General features: G+C 45.4%; 3 protein-coding genes across 6 annotated transcripts in view; 1 reads left to right on the top strand and 2 right to left on the bottom strand.

Moving 5' to 3' along the window:
- kcnj11l (potassium inwardly rectifying channel subfamily J member 11, like) overlaps positions 1–19,233 on the top strand; it is a 46,791-nt gene that overhangs the window by 706 nt on the left and 26,852 nt on the right. The gene's annotated exons all lie outside the window — the stretch shown is intronic.
- Positions 859–2,437, bottom strand: LOC148897328 (ladderlectin-like). Its single transcript, XM_088996204.1, has 6 exons — positions 2,280–2,437; positions 2,167–2,194; positions 2,011–2,096; positions 1,828–1,938; positions 1,168–1,267; positions 859–1,095 (listed from the first exon to the last, which is right to left on the bottom strand). The coding sequence occupies exons 1-6, from the start codon at positions 2,340–2,342 to the stop codon at positions 1,022–1,024; spliced, it is 462 nt and encodes a 153-aa protein (XP_088852330.1). The 5' UTR covers positions 2,343–2,437; the 3' UTR covers positions 859–1,021.
- Positions 14,824–16,719, bottom strand: LOC148897327 (ladderlectin-like). 2 transcript variants are annotated; one of them, XM_088997121.1, is made up of 6 exons: positions 16,321–16,719; positions 16,225–16,252; positions 16,069–16,154; positions 15,883–16,002; positions 15,415–15,514; positions 14,824–15,346 (listed from the first exon to the last, which is right to left on the bottom strand). In XM_088997121.1, the coding sequence occupies exons 1-6, from the start codon at positions 16,381–16,383 to the stop codon at positions 15,273–15,275; spliced, it is 471 nt and encodes a 156-aa protein (XP_088853247.1). In that variant the 5' UTR covers positions 16,384–16,719; the 3' UTR covers positions 14,824–15,272. The 2 variants fall into 2 exon arrangements, with proteins under 2 accessions (XP_088853247.1, XP_088853246.1); XM_088997120.1 differs by having other exon boundaries at positions 15,883–16,154.

Raw genomic sequence — 19,233 nt, 5'->3', positions numbered from 1 at the left:
AAAAAAAAAAAAAAAAACCAGCAACGAGGAGCCATTTAGGAGTCAAAAGAGCCGAATCTTTTTATTGAGCCGAGCCGAGCCAAAAGAACCGGCTCTCTGAAAGGAGCCGGAATTCTCATCACTATTCTCTGGTGGGCGTATGACGGCGCTTTGGAAACACAAGCAGTACGTTACCCCCACCCAGTGGTTTGGCGTCATTACTGCATCGTTCCTTTCCAACTTGAACCATCTATCTATCTATCCATCCATCCATCCATCCATCCATTTATCCATCCATCTCTTACGCTGTCTGTCTGTCTCTCGATCTCTCTCACTTTCTCTCTCTCTAGCTGTCTGTCTGCCAAGATCGGATAAATAGCTATCTCGTTTGATAGCCATCGAGCTCTCGGGTGAATCTCAGCAAGGAGAGGGCTATTATAATCGAGTACCATACAATCAACCCTGGGTTTTAGACCATAATCCGTTCCAGAAACCTGTTCGAAAAACAATTTGATCGAAAACCAAAACAACATTTCCCATTATTACCAATGTAAAAATTCGTTCTGTCTGTGTTTTTTTCTTAATACAAACACGCCTGTCTATGTTGGAATTCTACTTGAGGCACTTATAAATGCAATGTATTATGATGATGAGATGATGGTGATGCATCGTTCATCATGACACGCGACACCAGGAAGTGACGTAGAAGGAAGCGGAGGTGAGTCGAGTGGCGCGTTCAGGTGCGCTCTGTTTGGTCGAGAACCCTTTTTCGGTTGTCAACCGAGGCATAAACAAATTTGGAGTTGAAAACCGAATTATACGAGAATCGAGGCGTTCGAGGTCTCGCCTCAATTGCATGAAATCCGGTGGAGGCGCTTCTACGGTGGGCAATGTCTTGATTTATTTGAAAGAGAGAGATTCTCTTTGAGCTGGCCGTTCATGATAACGTGCCAAGAAAACAAAACAAGACAAGACAAAGACAGCACTCAAGTTTGTCCAGGTGTCATTGAGATCGCTGGCGAGATGGGAGCAGCTCCGTCCGTCACCACCGGGGCGCCAACTTCCTTTTGCAAACAAACGGGAGCTCCGTCATACACGGAGCATCTCCCCACACTCCTGCCGGCGGGCGGAAATATTCGGCCTTTACAAATCTGAACGGGACTCTCTCCTCAACACATTTTCACTCACCGGCTAGGCTACCGACACACGGACCGGCGTTACTGGGTTGTCCCGTCGCAAAATTTCGGAAATCGTCTTCGGTGCCGTCGGTCCAGAAGAACTTGTTATCCTGGGACACACACAAAGACCAAATGTAGTCTTAGAAAGCGGAAAGGAAATCTGCCAAGCGCCGGTCCAGGCTGGTGTCCGATGCCTCGCCGGACAGACGGGCTTCCTACGTCATCGCCAACTCGTAGTTTGGCGGGTCCTTTGCAATAAAAGATGACAAATAAGCTGACAGGCGACACTGACATCTTCAATTTGGACTTTGATCTCACGAGCTCGATAGATGAGCGTGGAATTTCACAAGGTTGATTTGTTCTGGTGGGCTGAATAAATTGATGCGGCGGGCCAGATTTGGCCCCCGGGCCTTGACTTTGACACCTGTGATCAAATGGATTAGCCAGTTAGCTGAATCGAAAGGGAGCTAGTTAGCTTGTTCACGAGCTGTCTTTCGCAGACAGCCCCGTGGCGTCGGAATTAGGTCGTTTTCAAGTCCTTTTGCACCGAGTCTCTATTCAACATTTACAACATTTATTCAACATACGACCATTTTGACTTATGACCGGTTGTTCGGACTGGAACCCGGTCGTAAGTCGGATGTTACCTGTATTGCTTAGGCTTTTTTACCTCAACTGTATCTTGGAATCCAATCCAGACAGGACCCAATATTTGAAGAAAACTATTTTCCACGGCGCTGTGGATGGACGCCAGATTCCCATCGAGAATGTTGCAGACGCTCTGACGGGGCGAGAGCGGAGTGAGAAAATGGCCGCCAGGGATTTTGGGCCCGTAGATCCAAGTGCGCCTCACCTCGGCGTCGGCGAAGGTCCTCCGGTGTTCTTGTACGATGTAGCAATGTTGGTCCAGGCGAGTCCAACCCTTTGGACAGCCGTTGTCTGCCGCACAAAAGCAAATCCTTCACAAAAGAAAATGGTGGCATCAAAGACGTACCATTGAGGGTCCGACCTTTTTCTTGAACGACGACCTTGCACCACTGAAGAAGAAGAAGAAGAAGAAGAAGATGAAAATGAGACGGCGGAAAACCAAAGTGGGAGCCTGCAACCGAGTCGGGGACTTACGGTTCCGGTCGCCAGGAGGCCGAGCCCCCAAAGGAGAAACAACGAGCGACGGGCCGACGCCATCTTGGAAGCCAAAAACTGGATGAGTTTCAAGCGTTGCCCCCCCTCTAGACCCCCAACGTGCCGATGGAGGCTGAACAATGAACGCTGCACTTACCTTTGCCTTGGAGATGCTGGTGGAGTTCCACGCATCCTTTTTATGCTCCACTTTGGAACTTGTGGAATGTCATTTGTTCGGTCAATTATGTTGACGATGCCAAGTGTTTAGCGTCACGCCCAAACACATCTGGAGAAACGACTTTGAGAGCCAAGCCAAATCAGTGTCCGGTTGCTAGCTGGCTCAGTCGCTAGCTAGCGCGGTTGCTAGCTAGCGCAATAGATGACCATGTAATTTCACAAGTTTAATTTGCTTATGAAGGCCAAATAAAGTGTTGTGGTCGGCCAGATTTGGCCCCCGGGCCTTGGCTTGCCCACTTGTAATGTAAATAAGGGTTGATGCAATACAGCTACATACAGTAAAGTCTCGTTATATCGATATTCAAGGGAGTCCGAAAAAATATCGATATAACCGGGACTATCGATATATCCGATCCTGCACAAACTGCATTAAACAAAAGCCGCCAAAAGAGGGCAGCCAAGCGCCATATAAGAAACGGAGCTGGCCATTAGCTCCCTTTTTTGTTCCCCCAATGTTGCCTCAAAATGGCACATATAATTCTTTAATGATTGTAAACATGTATGCTTTAATCTTCACAACTACAGTGTATTTGAAACATATTCATAAGTGGATGTGTAACAAGAAAGCATATTATCCGAATCTGAAGCCATTGTTTGGATTCACAAGCAATGCAAGACGTCTTGGCGTGAAGTCATTTTTATTTGCATTTGAATAAAAAGCGACATCGGCTGTCCTTTAATACACAGTATGGAATGTTAATAATTTTCAAAATCATCGCGCTTCAGCAGACAAAACAAGAAACATTGTTTGCATTCATATACAGTACAGTGGGCATGTACATAACACAACAGGGAAACTGCAACGCTTACATCTTACTGTATTATGTATACCATTGAAAAAAGTCATCCATCTTCTCCTGCTTCCCATTTTTACCTTTTAACACAAACACTTCAATCTCGTCTGCTACACACGAGCTAGCGTCTGAAAATGAAAATGGCTCTGCTACACGGGTGCTGGGCACGTAACCAAGTCACCTGACCAAGTCGACCAATGGCGCGACTGATGGCGTGACACGTGACAAAGTCACACGGCCAAGTCGACCAATAGCGCGACCGATGGCGGCTCATGTGACCAAGTCGACCAATGGCGCGACCGATGGCGGCTCACGTAACAAGACACGTGACCAAGTTGACCAATGGCGCGACGGATATATCGATGTAAACAACAAAAATGGCCGGCGGGGGATGAAAAGGAGCACCGTAATAACCGGATTATCGTAACAACCGGGTATCGTACTAAACGGTACTAATTATACATAAAAAGACTAGAAATGTGCAAGGGAAATGAAAATAATATCGTAATAAGCGGTACTATCGATATAACGAGACTTTACTGTATATCAATATCCCTTTCTTGATATTTGCACTATGTCCAGTTTTTTAATGAAACGGTTTTGCACATTTGCAGTTGTAATGTCATGAGAGGCTAGCTCTCAGCGGGGCAGGACAAGGAGTCCAATGGGTGACAGGTTTGAATGCAAACAAAGGTTTTAATAAAGGGTTTCAAGGGGAATTCACAAGCAACAAAAGCAAGAATAGCGTCCCTTCCAATTCTTAAATCATAATAAAGTCTCTTCTGAGGTGAAACTGAAGACGGAGTTCTTTTCCATGTGTTTCTAGGCCTCACCTCTCTTGATGTCCTTCCTAGGTAGCCTAGCCACCATTAGCAAGGTTCCAAAACCGGTGTTCCGTGCTACGGTCCCAACTGGCGCCGATTTCCCTGCAGCAATCAGTTTCTCTGTGTTTCTCCACCGAGGACAACAATGGCGCTTGTCTCCCCGGCTGCACACTCAGAGGCTCTTTGGCCTTAAAAGCCACGCATGCCAATCAAGCCACGATCAGCCACAGGTGTGGGGTTTGGATTGCTGCCTTCCACCAGACAGGGCCAAAAAACTCTCTCTGGATGAAGCCATCTTAGTGGAATGTATTTACCCTCCAGGACCCAGCCTCTCGTGACGTCACACAGTATACATCTCAGTCTGTTGACGTTTTTATTTTACTATGCTTAGAATATCTTGTTTTTCTATCTTTTCCCCTTTCAAATTGCTGATGTGGACTGCACATTTCCCCATTGTGGGACCATTACAGGTTTTCTGATTCTGAATATAAGGGATTATCCAAATAACTGAATAGAAAGCGAGCTAGTTAGCTTGCTCGCGAGCTAACTCACTCACTTGCAGGCTGTTGTAACTTTGACTAGTTTGACTCGGCTTCTCGGCTTTTCCAACCCGACTGAGAAACCATCGAGCATGCGTGCCACGTCATGTATTGCTTGTCCCGGATCGGGTACCAAAGACCCAAATCAGCGTTGCATATACAGTAAAGTCTCGTTATATCGATATTTTCTGGAGTCGGAAAAAATATCGATATAACCGTACTATCGATATATCCAATCTTGCGCCGAACTGCATTAAAAGTGGGCAATAAATCTTTGATAAGGCATGTCATTTTCTCCTTGAGTTCATGGATTGCGTAACTAGCATGCTTTTGTACTATAGTGTGTCACGGTTTGCTAGGTGGTGATGGCGGTTGTGGATCCCCAAAAAAAAGCAGGCAGGAGGGAGCAGCAGGTCAGCAGTCAGCAGGAACAAAATCTAAAACATCAAAAATCATCTGAACAGAAAAATACAACGTATCAAATAAAAAGCAAGAGTAAAAGTCTGACAAGATGAAACAAACTTGACAGGGTGAAGCAAACACATTCAATGCATACAATGCATACACAATGCATATACACTACACAATGCAATGACCCGACACCAAATGGTCGTGCCGGGAGTCCTTGTAACCGCCACTGATTGGAACGACCGACACCTGTGCGGGTGCAGGCGGGGCCGACAGCGCCACCCTTGGTCGCCAACCAGATCATGACATAGTGAAGTGAAAAATGCATGCATGAAATGCCTCCACCGGATTTTATGCATGAAATAAAAACGTGATTTATTATTTTCATAACGCACTCTTGCGAGAGTGACTCTGAGTAGCACTCTGCATTGTTCTATACACACGAGAGAAACCACCAACGCCAGCATGTACATACTGTATGAAAAACAGTGATTATTGCAAGCGATAAAGATATCTGAATACAACACAATTACATACATGTATGGAAAACTGCAACGTTTACATGACTTACGTTGATATTAGTATTCTGCGGCACATCGAACTCTTTCGCAATTCTTGTTGGATTGTCCTCCACAGCCACTATTGCCTTGTACAGTGAGACCTCAATTTACAAACTTAATTGGTTCCCAGACAGAGTGTGTAAGGCGAAAAGTGTGTATCTCAAAAAAAAAAAAATTCCCATAGGAAACCATTAAAATGGGAATAATCCGTTCCCGAGTTTCCATAAAATCTACTTTTAAAACTAAATAAGCCTTAAAACTACACACAACCTGCCTTATCCTATGTATAATAAATGTGCTATTGTATTGTAATGAAAGAAATACACTGCACTGTATAATGAAGTCACTTTATTGACATTTGTGATGGTCATTGATGGCTCTTAATTGACACCTGTTGCTTTCTGACTTGTAAGGTCTTACGAAACTGAGGCATCACATTATCATTCATCATGTTGATGATTCCTATAGCCTTTTTCGAATGGAACTGTTCGATAAAAGCCTGCACATCAACTGTTGAATGGCCTGCTTGCGCTTGTCCTCTTGAAGGCAAATCAAATTCTCTGTGTTGATGACCTCATTATGGTCAGCAACAAGCTCCTCGATGTCATCTGCATATACTTCGAGTCCCGTAGGTGACGCCACAGATTTTATGACAACAAAGGGCGCGAGTCCGATGATTCCATGGACGCGGAATAAAATGCGACAAAAGAAGGCGGGCGGGGCAAATAAAAGGGCACACTCGCGTCTAACAATCACCTCGTGCAAATCAAACTTTTGGAGCACAAGACATAGCGATGCACTTTCGTCGTAATCATGTCACTGGTGAGGTGACAGTGACTCGTTGAAATGAAATGAAATTGAAGTGTCGCGAGCGGCAGCCACGCCCGAGCTGTCAACTCGCACGTGACAATTTAGCGTGACTATTGACACGCTGTTCCGGCTGTGTGAAAACACTAGCTCTGATTGGCTTACCATGACACATGACTCTACCCTTTAGCCAATCACAATCACTTCTATCGCATCTTGACAGGGGGGTGCGTTCCAGTGTAGCAACGCAAAAACGTTGGCAAGTGTTTGTCACCGCTCATTCAGTTAGACAATGCTTTCCAAACAGCCTAGAGTCATAAGAAGTCGTGCGCTATTCTCGAACCTGACCGCACCCCAAGTCTTGGATGACAAATAAACAGAGAAGAGTAGACGTGTACGGCTGGTAGTTCCTTCCATTTATTCATAGTAACGCACCACATTTGAACTGAGGCTGAACACGAGCCTGTGGTGTTTATTTTCCGGTCCCATAATAGTAAAATTATCAGCAAAAAGCTCCAAGTAGGCGATCGACGTGTGCATTCAATGAGAAGGGGTATGGAAAGTAGCGCCGGCTGGAGCGCTGTTCAGTCGGGTGCTTCTGCCAAAGATCACTTTTGCCAGATCCGAAGGTCGTGTGCTTGATGGACCGGCCGTGGTGGGTGTGTATTATGAAAATAGTGCTTATTATATGGCTTAATTTTCATAAATTTGACGTTCATATGATGAAAAGTTCGTATTATAAGGCGTTCGTAAGTTGAGGTCTCACTGTACTTCGTTCCGAGGTCACAATTCTTACGTTTCCCCATGGTTGAAATTGGTGTTGAACAACGGTATACTGTATAAGAAGAAGACTAGAGTATGTTTCAGATGCCATTGCAGCTCTGCTACACAGTGCGAGACACGAAAGCTGGTCACGTGACCAACGGTGTTACAGATACAGATTTCGCTAATGGTGGTACTGTATTGAAATCCTGAAGCAAATATCGATTCCGCTTCCGAAACTGCTTTTGTATCGATATAAGCAGAGCAAATTGGCTGGCGGGAGATGAAAAGGGCACCGTAGTAACCGGATTATCGTAATAACCAGGTATCGTACTAACCGGAACTAATTATACATCAAAGACTAGAAATTTGCCGGGAAATGAAAATAGTATCGTACTATCAATTTAACCGATATCGATTTTACGAGACTTTACTGTATTTACAATTATTTTTTTTTACGTATGTGTGAGTGTGTGTGTAGTTCCCAAACGTTGAATGTTGTTGAAAGAAACGATGATCGGACACGGTGTAACAGGTTTTTGCATCCATAAAATCTGTATCCGTTGTCACATTTCATATCTTGTCTTTGTTGTACAGTGACACCTCAGCTCACAAACTTGGTTCCCAGAAAGTGTGTGTAAGGTGAAAAGTGTGTCCTCCAAACATTAATTTCCCATAGGAAACCATTAAAATGAAAATAAACCGTTCTCATCAAACACAATTTTCAACTAAACAAGCCTTGAAACTTTACACAATATACCTTAACTATACTATAAATGTGCTCTGATATTGTAATTAAATAAATAAACAGTACTGTATAATAAAGTCGTTTTATTGACCTTTGTGATAATAATAATGATAATACATTTTATTTAAAGCGCCTTTCAAAGCTCTCAAAAATACTTTACAGTCACAGACAAGCTTCTTCTTTTCCTTTGGGCTTTTCCCTTCAGGGGTCGCCACAGCGAATCAATGTCCTCCATCTATCCCGGTTTTGTGCATCCTCTTCTCTCACATCAGCTACCTTCATGTCCTCTTGGACCACATCCATAAAGCTCCTCTTGGGTCTTCCTCTCGGTCTCCCGCCTGGCAGTTCAAGGCTCAGCATCCTTCTCCCGATATAGTCACTCTCTCTCCTTTGGACATCTGGTCCAAACCATCTCAGTCTGACTTTCTCTGCAAAGCCTCTAATATGTACTCCTTCCTGATCCTATCCAACCTGGTCACTCCCAAAGAAAGCCTCAACATGTTCAGCTCTGCTACCTCCAGCTCTGCTTCCTGTCTTTTCTTCAGTGGCACTGTCTCCAGTCCAAACATCACGGCTGCTCTCACCACGGTTTTATACACTTTTCCTTTCATCCTAGCTGAAACCCTCCTATCACACTTGACATTTTTCTCCAGCCGTGTCAGCCTGCCTGGACACGCTTCTTCACCTCTTTTCCACACTCTCCATTGCTCTGGACAGTTGACCCCAAGTACTTAAAATCCCCCACCTTCTTTATCTCTTCTCCCTGTAGCATCACTCTTGCACTTGGATCCCTCTCATTCACACACATATATTCCATCTTGCCGCGACTGATCTTCATTCCTCTCCTTTCCAGGGCATATCTCCACATCTCTAGTTTCTCCGCCACCTGTTCCCCGTTCTCGCTACAGATCACGATGTCATCTGCAAACATCACGGTCCAAGGAGATTCTTTTCTAACATCGTCTGTCAGCCTGTCCATCACCATAGCAAACAGGAAGGGGCTCAGAGCTGACCCCTGGTGGAGTCCCACCTCCACCTTGCATTCCTCAGTCACACCGACAGCGCACCTCACAACTGTCTTACAGTCGTGATACATGTCTTGCACCGCTCTGACATACTTTTCCGTCACTCCAGACTTCCTCGGCTCTTCTCTGGGCACCATGTCGTACGCTTTCTCCAGATCCACAAAGACACAATGCAATTCCTTCTGACCTTCTCTGTACGTCTCTATCAGCATTCTTAAAGCAAACACTGCATCTGTCGTACTCTTTTTTTTGGCATGAAGCCATACTGCTGCTCACAAATGTTCACTTCTGCTCTTAGTCTAGCTTCATCTTCTCTTTCCCAGAGTTTCACAGACAAGCATAGATACAATAATAAATAAAATACAATTATAAATAGAATACAATCAATTATTTGTAAGTACGTTCGTTGTCAGGAAGAACTCTTGGATTTGGTTATGTGAAGAAAGTTATAATGTATCCTCATTTTGTGCGACGACAAAATGTGACGGAAGACAACAAACAAAACTAAAAAGAAGGGAAGGGAAAGAACGTCAACAAGCTGTACGTTGCCGCCACCCAGTGGTCAACCGTCAGGACTGCATCAGCGCGCGACTCAAATCGTTCCTTTCCAACTTGAACCATCTATCTGTCTGTCTGTCTGTCGGCCTGTCTGTCTGTCGTCCTGTCTGTCTGTCTGTCTGTCTGTAGTGCTCAGGTAATAGCTATCTAGCTAGATACCTATCGAGTTCTCGGGTGAATCTCAGCAAGGAGATGGGTATCGATGAGAAGGTTTCTTCAGCCGTCATCTGTACTGTTTTGAAGGTGTCGGACCTTTTGCTTCTTATCCAAGAGGCTTCGTCAGCGAACTAAAGTCTTACTGGTAGTATCGGCCCTATATATATATATATATATATATATATATATATATATATATATATATATATATATATATATATATATATATATATATATATATATATATATATACAGTAAAGTCTCGTTATATCGATATCGGATATATCGATAGTCCCGGTTATATCGATACTATTTCTATGCACGCACGAAGAAAATTACATGCAAACAGGGTCGGATATATCGATAGTCCCGGTTATATCGATATTTTTTCGGACTCCCTTGAATATCGATATAACGAGACTTTACTGTATATATATATATATATATATATATATATATATATATCGGAAGCGGAATCGATATTTGCTATATATATATATATATAATAATAATACATTTTATTTCAAGCGCCTTTCAAAACACCCAAGGACACTTTACAATAAAAACAATAGAACACAGCACATAACAATAAAACCATAAGTAAAATGATAAATAATAAAATAGCAGAGAGAATTAGACATTGAAAGCAATTTTAAACAAATGGGTTTTGAGGTGGGCCTTGAAAATAGGGAGGGAGTCAATATTACGGATGTCGGGTGGGAGTGAATTCCAGAGTTTGGGAGCAGAGCGGCTGAAAGCTCTGCATCCCATCGTGGTGAGACGGGCAGAGGGCACATAGAGGTGAAGGGAGGATGAGGATCTGAGGGACCGAGAGGGAACAGAGATTTGAAGCAGGTCAGAAAGATAGGGAGGGGCAAGGTTATGGATGGCTTTGAAAGTAAACAGAAGTATTTTGAATTCGATACGATGTTTAACCGGTAGCCAGTGGAGTTGCTGGAGTACAGGGGTGATGTGGTGAAAGGAGGGGGTTTTAGTGATGATCCGGGCTGAAGAATTTTGGACCAGTTGGAGTTTATGGAGAAATTTCTGATTGACACCGAAGAGAAGTGCGTTGCAATAATCGATGCGGGAGGTGACAAGACTGTGGATAAGGATAGCAGCGGAGTGAGGGGTGAGCGAGGGACGGAGACGCTTAATATTACGGAGGTGGAAATAAGCAGACCGAGTAATGTTATTAATATGGGAGTGAAAGGAAAGTGAGCTATCGAGGATGACACCCAGACTCTTGACCTGAGGGGAGGGGGACACGGTAGAACTGTCAATGGTGAGGGAGAAACTGTTAGTTTTGTGGAGGGTGGATTTGGTACCGACAAGAAGAAGTTCAGTTTTTTCACTGTTGAGCTTGAGAAAGTTATGGGAAAGCCAGGATTTAATTTCTGAGAGGCAACATGAGAGGGATGAAGGTGGAAGAGAAGCGTCGGGTTTGCTGGAGAGGTAGAGTTGGGTGTCATCCGCGAAGCAGTGAAAGTGAATGCCAAACTTACGGAAAATATTGCCAAGAGGAAGTAGGTAGATAATAAAGAGAAGTGGCCCCAGGACAGACCCTTGAGGCACACCAGAGGACACCGGAGAGGACCGTGAGGTGAACGAGTTGATTTGGATGAATTGTGCGCGATCAGAGAGATAGGAATGAAACCAGCGGAGTGGGGTGTGGGTGATGCCTAGGGTGGAAAGTCTGTCGAGCAGGATAGGGTGGGAAATGGTGTCAAAAGCTGAGGTCAGGTCGAGAAGAATGAGGATGGAGAGTGAACCGGCATCGGCTGCCATAAAAAGATCATTCGTGATTTTTATGAGAGCCGATTCAGTACTGTGGCGGGGGCGGAAACCAGACTGGAATTGTTCGTAGAGGTTATTGTGAGTGAGGTGTGAGTGAAGCTGGGAAACAACTGTCTTTTCAAGAATTTTGCCGATGAATGGAAGGTGGGAAATTGGACGTAAGTTATTGAAATCGTTAGGGTCTGAGCCAGGTTTTTTCAAGATTGGAGTGACAGCTGCAGTTTTGAGTGGGATAGGAACAATTCCAGTTGATAATGAGGAGGTAGAAATAAATGGGAGAAGAGAGGGTAGGCAGGACTTGATAAGGATAGTGGGGAGGGGGTCGAGTTGACAGGAGGAGTTCTTGGATTTAGTGATAATGTCTGAGATTATAGAGGGATGGGGGAGTGCAAAAGCGGAAAAAAGTTTGGAAGGAGTAGAAAGGCTGGGAGAAGGGGGGCGGACAGAGGACCCGAGGTGCTGATGGATTTTGTTGATCTTTTCGCTAAAAAACATCAGCAGAGTGTTGCATGTCTCAGAGGAATAAAAGTGTGAGGGGAGAGAGATAGGAGATTGTGTGATTTTGTGATAGAGGGAAAAGAGGGCCCGTGAGTTACCAGAATTTGAATCAATGAGTCCAGAGTAATAAAGCGATTTTGCGCGTGAGATAGAGTCCTTATAAAGGGTAAGGTGAGTTGCATACATGTCCTTGTGGATAGTGAGCCCGGACTTTCTGTAAAGTCTTTCAAGTTGGCGAGTCTTTGTCTTGATGGAGCGGAGATGGGGGGTGAACCAGGGTGCAGGTCGGGTAAATTGAACAGACCGGGACTTTACAGGAGCAAGGGCGTTGAGGGTGTTTGTGAGGTCCGCGTTGTACCGGGAGACAAGTTCATCAGGAGAAGAGTTGTGGTCCAGAGTCAGGGTGGCAATCATCTCAGCAAGGGTGGCAACGTTGATGTCCTTGATGTTGCGATATGTGATGACACGGGGTGGTTTGGGGAGAGAGAGAGTGATGGAAACATTGAATGAAACCAGGAAATGGTCTGTTATAGGGATTTCATCAGCTGTGCAATTCTTAGGGGTAAGGCCAGACATGCAGATGAGGTCCAGGGTGTGGCCTTTTATGTGGGTGGGAAAATCCGAGAATTGGTGCAGACCAAGGCTGTCGAGTGAGGAGGTGAAGTCTTTAGTGAGGGGAAGAGTGGAATTGTCCATGTGGATGTTGAAGTCTCCGAGAATAATTACATTCGGTGACAGGGTGGAGAGGTGTGTGAGGACCTCAGAGAAAGTCACAATGTGGTTTTGGTGCACGGTATACAGTGGCTATGATGGTGGGTGAGGGTCCAGAAATTTTACACGCAAGACATTCAAAAGATTGGGTTTCCTGGATAGAAACTTGAAGGATTCTCCAGTTCTTGCGGTAAAGTATCGCAAGTCCACCTCCGCGGCCTGAGAGGCGGGGCTTAGCAATGTAAACAAAGCCTGGTGGAGTTGCGCCATTGAGCTCGGAGAAGTCTCCCGCCGTTTGCCAAGTCTCAGTTATACAAAAAAAGTCAAGCTTACGGTCAATTAGAATGTCTTGGATAAGACAGCCCTTTCCCGTAAGCGAGCGGACGTTGAGGAGGCCGAAGTTGACGCTGGTGGCGTCCCCACGACGAGGCGCATTAGCCGACCTAGCCAGGCCGGCTAACATACGGTGGTCGATCGTGCGGCTACTCCCTCTGCGCGGCTGGCGGACGGATGACCACAGGGAGGTGATATCCTTGGAGCCATCGAGGTGAAAGCCTCGACGTGATCCGCGGTGGATATACCTCCGTGAAGGGCGACGAGCGGTTTCCGGAAACCGGAGAATCGCCGGTGGCACGCTCGTCCATCGGGAGCGGAACTTCAGCAGCTCCGCCGCCGAGTACTGTAGCCGCCCAACAGGTCGATGGAGAAGCGCCATGATATTCACCGGCAACACCCAGAGGGAGGCAGCGGCCAGGTAGCCCTCGACAGCGGGAACAGGTGGGTGGAGATGATAACGCGGCTTCGTCAGTGATCCGGATAAGCGACCGGAATCATGAGATGGATCGATAGCCAACGTTCGTTTGGTGACTGTCTGGTAATTCCAGAGGTTCGTGAACCATAAAAAAACTAAAAAGAGGTTTAAAAGGCTAAAAGAAGGTAAAAAACAGGTAAAAAACATTACGCGGGAAAGCAGCGGCAGCCAAAGCGCGCCAGCGTCCGCTCCTCCCGGAAGTTCACCACGAAATATATATATATATATATATATAAAATCTCATCTCATTTTCCGTAGCGCTTGTTCATTAGGGTCGAGGGGGTTGCTGGAGCCTATCTCAGCTGTCTTCGGGCACGAGGCGGGGGACACAAAGACATACAACAGTCACTCTCACACTCACACCTAGGGACAATTTGGAGTGATCAATCTGCCTGCCATGCATGTTTTTGGAGTGTGGGAGGAAACCGGAGGACCCGGAGAAAACCCACGCGGGTCCGGGGAGAACATGCAAACTCCACACAGGGAGGCCGGACCGGGATGCCAACCGGCGACCTCTGCACTGTGAAGCCGCTGTGCTAACCACTATATGTATATATCCCTAATGTCCAGACATGGCGGCGCCGGACACAGCTATGGTAGGTCAATGATAGCCAAGGTATAATAGGACCTATCATAGCTGTGTCCGGCGCCGCCATGTCTGGACATTAGGGATATATATATATGTGACGGGTGTCACAACAGTGACTGTCTTCATCTAATTTAATAATCTAGTGCACAACTCCGTGACATATACTATATAGGGCTGATACTACCAGTAAGACTTTAGTTCGCTGACGAAGCCTCTTGGATAGGAGGCGAAACGTCCGAAACCTTCACTTTTGTACAGATGACGGCTGAAGAAACCTTCTCATCGATGGATGGACCACTCCTGTACGACTGAGAGCTTACACAGATGAAGGAGATGGGTATTATAATCAAGTACAATCAAACCTGGGATTATTATTATTATTTATTTTTTTTTTTTATATAATTTTTTACTATTATTTGTATTATTTGTATTCTTTTTCTATTATTATTTTACTATGATTATTATTTGTATTATTATTTTTATTGTTGTTGTTATTATTTTTATTATTATTATTATTATTTTAATGTTATTGTTATTTTGATTAGTTTTTACTATTCTTTTTATTTTTCTATTATTATTTGTATTATTATTTTTATTATTATTATTTTAATTGTTATTTTTTATTGTTATTTTTATTATTCTTTTTTATTATTTTTCTATTACTATTATTATTATTTTACGATTATTATTATTTTACTATTATTATTTGTATTATTTTATTATTATAGTTATTGTCATTATTATTATTGTTCTTATTCTTATTATGATTATAATTCTTCATCGGCCATAATGAGACGCGACACCAGGAAGTGACGTAGAAGGAAGCGCAGGTGAGTCGAGTGGTGCGTTCAGGTGCGCTCAGTTTGGTCGAGAACCCATTTTCAGTTGTCGACCGAGGCATACAAAAATGTTTACGTTGAAAACCAAATTGTACGAGAACCGAGGCGTTTGAACAATAGGTTTCACTTCAATTGCATAAAATCCGGTGGAGGCATTTCTACGGTGGGACATGTCTTGATTTATTTGAAAGAGAGAGATTCTCTTTGAGCTGGCCGTACACGATAACGTGCCAGGAAAAGAAAACAAGACAAGACAAAGACAGCACTCAAGTTGGGCCAGGTGTCATTGAGGTCGCTAGCTCGCTGGCGAGATGGGAGCAGCTCCGTCCGTCACCACCGGGGCAGCAAATCCCTTTTGCAAACAAACGGGAGCTCCGACGTACACGCTAGATCTCCCCACAATCCTGCCGGCGGCAATATTCGGCCTTTACAAATCTGAACGGGACTCTTTCCACAACACATTTTCACTCACCGCTCATGGTAATGACACACGGACCGGTGTTATCGGGTTCTCCCGACGCAAAATTTCGGAAATCGTCTTCGGTGCCGTCGGTCCAGAGGAACTCGCCATCCTGGGACAGACACAAAGACCAAATGTGGTCTCAGAACCCAGAAAAGAAATCTGCCAAGCGCTGTTCCAGGCGGGTGTCCGAGGCCTCGCCGGACGGGCGGGCTTCCTACGTCATCGCCAACTCGTAGTTTGGCGGGTCCTTTGCAATAAAACACGCCAGGATTAGCCATTTGGCTGAATTGAAATAGAGCTAGCTGGCTAGCTTGTTCGCTAGCCCCCGTGGCGTCCGAATCAGGTTGGTTTCAAGTCCTTTTGCACCAAGTCTCTCTTCAACATTTTCAATGGATTTCGACTTACGACCGGTTGTTTGGAACAGAACCCGGTCAAGAATTGAATGTTACCTGTATTGCTTATGCGTTTTTTTTTTACCTCAACGGCATCATGGAATCCAATCCAGACGGGACCCACTACATCTAGTTGAAGAAGGAAAACATTATCCACGGTGCTGTGGAAGGATGCCAGATGCCCATCGAGAATGTTGCAGACGCTCTGACGGGGGGAGAGCGGAGTGAGAAAATGGCCGCCAGAGATTTTTGGGATCAAAGTGCGCCTCACCTCGGCGTCGGCGAAGGTCCTCCGGTCTTGTTGTAAGATGTAGCAATGGCAGTCCAGGCGAGTCCAACCCTTGGGACAGCCGTTGTCTGCCGCACAAAAGCAAACCCTTCAAGAAACAAAATGGCGGCATCCAAGACGTACCATTGAGGGTCCGACCTTTTTCTTGAACGACGACCTTGCACCACTGAAGAAGAAGAAGAACAAAATGAGACGGCCGATTGCGCAAGGCCAAAAAGCGAGTCGGGGACTTACGGTTCCGGTCGCCAGGAGGCCGAGCCCCCAAAGGAGAAACAACGAGCGACGGGCCGACGCCATCTTGGAAGCCAAAAACTGGATGAGTTTCAAGCGTTGCCCCCCCCCCCCCCTCTAGACCCCCAACGTGCCGATGGAGGCTGAACAATGAACGCTGCACTTACCTTTGCGCTGGAGATGCTGGGGGAGTTCCACGCATCCTTTTTATGCTCCACTTTGGAACTTGCGGAATGTCATTTCTTCGGTCAATCATGTCGACAATGTCGAGTGTTTCGCGTCACGCCCAAACACATCTGCAGAAACGACTTTGAGGGCAAAGACAAATCAGTGGCAGTTTTTTGTCACTTCAAACAATCTCTCAAACGATAGCGTTTGTCATCATAGGGGCGAGTCGCTAGCTGATGCGGTCGAAAGCTAGCTTGGTCACTAACTAGCACGGTTGCTAGCTTATGTGGTCGCTACCTTATGCGGTTGCTAGCTAGCTCAGTCACTAGCTAGCGCAGTTAATAGCTAGCGCAATAGATGGCCATGTAATTTCACAAATTTAATTTGCCTAATAAAGTGATGTGGCGGGCCAGATTTGGCCCCCGGGCCTTAGCTTGCATACATCTAATATAAGGGATTAGCCAGGTAGCTGAATAGAAAGTGGGCTAGTTAGCTTGCTTGTTAGCTTGGTTGCTAGCTGAAGCGGTTCCTAGCTATCTTGGTTGCTAGCTAGATCAGTTGCTAACAAGCACGGTTGATAGCTAGTGCAATTGCTATCTAGCGTGGTCGCTATTTTATGCGGGTGCAAGGTTTTGCGGTTGCTAGCTTATGTGGTCGCTAGCTTGCGCCATTGCCAGCTAGCGCGGTCGTTATATGCATTCGCTAGCTAGTGCGATAGATGAACATGTAATATCCCAAATTTGATTTGATGCCACTTAGACAATCCCTCAAACAACAGCGTTTGTCCTCATAATCAGAATCAGAATCATCTTTATTGCCAAGTATGTAGAACACACAAGGAATTTGTTTCCGGTAGAACGCGCTGCACTAGTATCATCGTCCAAAAAACTGCTAAGTGGCACTATACGAGTCGGTAGCTGATGCGGTCGAAAGCTAGCTTGGTCACTAACTAGCACGGTTGCTAGCTTATGTGGTCGCTAGCTTATGCGGTCGCTAGCTAGCTCAGTCACTAGCTAGCGCAGTTAATAGCTCACGCAAGCAATGGCCATGTAATTTCACAAATTTAATTTGCCAAATAAAGTGATGTGGCGGGCCAGATTTGGCCCGTGGGCCTTGACTTTGACACCTGTGATATAAGGGATTAGCCAGATAGCTGAATAATGAGTGAGCTAGTTAGCTTGCTTGCTAGCTAGCTCACTCGCTAGTTAGCTTGAAAACAAGCTTGACCCTTTTTAGGTAGCTCACCGCATATTTTGTCGGTTGTGACTGACTGTGCGGAGCGCAAAAGTTTTTGTTTTTCCTTGACGCACCTGAACACAGCACCTTTTGATGGACAGGTGGGACCTTTCCCATGCATTTCCTCCAAATTGGTGCAGGGCTCCTCCTGCCCCACCTGTTCCACGACGCTACCCGATAAGTGTGTGAGAGAGGTGTGCCGATTTGGGCTTTGCTTCAGCTCAACCCCGCACATACTGTACTTCCAATTAACTTTTTTTTCTAGCGTGTGTGTGTGTGTGTGTGAGAGAGAGTGTGTGTCGTTCCCAAACGTTGAATTTTGTCGAAATGTATGCGATGATCGTACACGGTCTAACAGGTTTTTGCAGGTTAATCATTCCTGGCTCAAAGCAATCACCTTTATCCGTTGTCACTGTCATGATGCCAAAAGAAATCTCATCTCATTTTCCGCAGCGCTTCTTCCTCAGTAGGGTCGCGGGGGTCGCTGGAGCCTATCTCAGCTGTCTCCGGGCACGAGGCGGGGGACACCCTGAATTGGTTGCCAGCCAATCGCAGGGCACACAAAGACGTACAACAGTCACTCTCACACTCACACCTAGGGACAATTTGGAGTGGTCAATCTGCCTGCCATGCATGTTTTTGGAGTGTGGGAGGAAACCGGAGGACCCGGAGAAAACCCACGCGGGCCCAGGGAGAACATGCAAACTCCACACAGGGAGGCCGGACCGGGACGCGAACCGGCGACCTCTGCACTGTGAAGCCGCTGTGCTAACCACTCGACTACCGGGCCGCCCGCCAAAAGGAATGTGAACTAATTTCTTGTTTTCTGGATTTTGAATGGCAGAAAGCTGCGCATTTCTCCCCATCCAAAACAGTCGAGTCGGGCGACCATTAAAATGGTAATAATCCGTTCCCAGGTTTCCATAAAATATGCCTTAAAACTACACACAACATACCTTATTCTATGTATAATACATGTGATATTGTATTGTAATGAAAGAAATACACTGCACTGTATCATAAAGTCACAAAGAGAGGCACATTACATGAGGACTGTAATTAAAGAAGAGAATGGGAGCAATGGTTGACTTAGCATAGCCGTGCTCGGCCACTAAATCACACAAATGCACACCTCGTTCGTGTTTTTCAATTATCTCCTTCTTCTCAGCGACGGTGTCTTCTTATTTTGTGTCTTCTTGGGCTGAACACGAGCCTGTGGCGGTTTTTTTTCGCTCCCATCATAGTAAAATTATCAGCAAAAAGCTGCAAGGAGGCGATCGATGTGTGCATTCAATGAGAGGGGGTGTGCAAAGTAGCGCCGGCTGGAGCGCTGTTCGGTGGTGTGCTTCCGCCGAAGATCACTCTGCCAGCCGTGGTGGGTGTGTATTATGAAAATAGTGCTTATTATAAGGTTTAATTGTCATAAATTTGATGTTCTTAAGACGAAAAGTTTGTAAGATAAGGTGTTTGTAAGTTGAAGTCTCACTGTATACCTTATTTTTGTCACGATCT

This window comes from Hippocampus bargibanti, linkage group LG05, assembly GCF_051943395.1.
Source record: "Hippocampus bargibanti isolate YZ-2025 linkage group LG05, ASM5194339v1, whole genome shotgun sequence".
NCBI classification, from domain to species: domain Eukaryota; kingdom Metazoa; phylum Chordata; class Actinopteri; order Syngnathiformes; family Syngnathidae; genus Hippocampus; species Hippocampus bargibanti.
The sequence above is the reverse complement of the archived record's forward strand: the minus strand, read 5'-3'. Positions and strand labels throughout refer to the sequence as shown.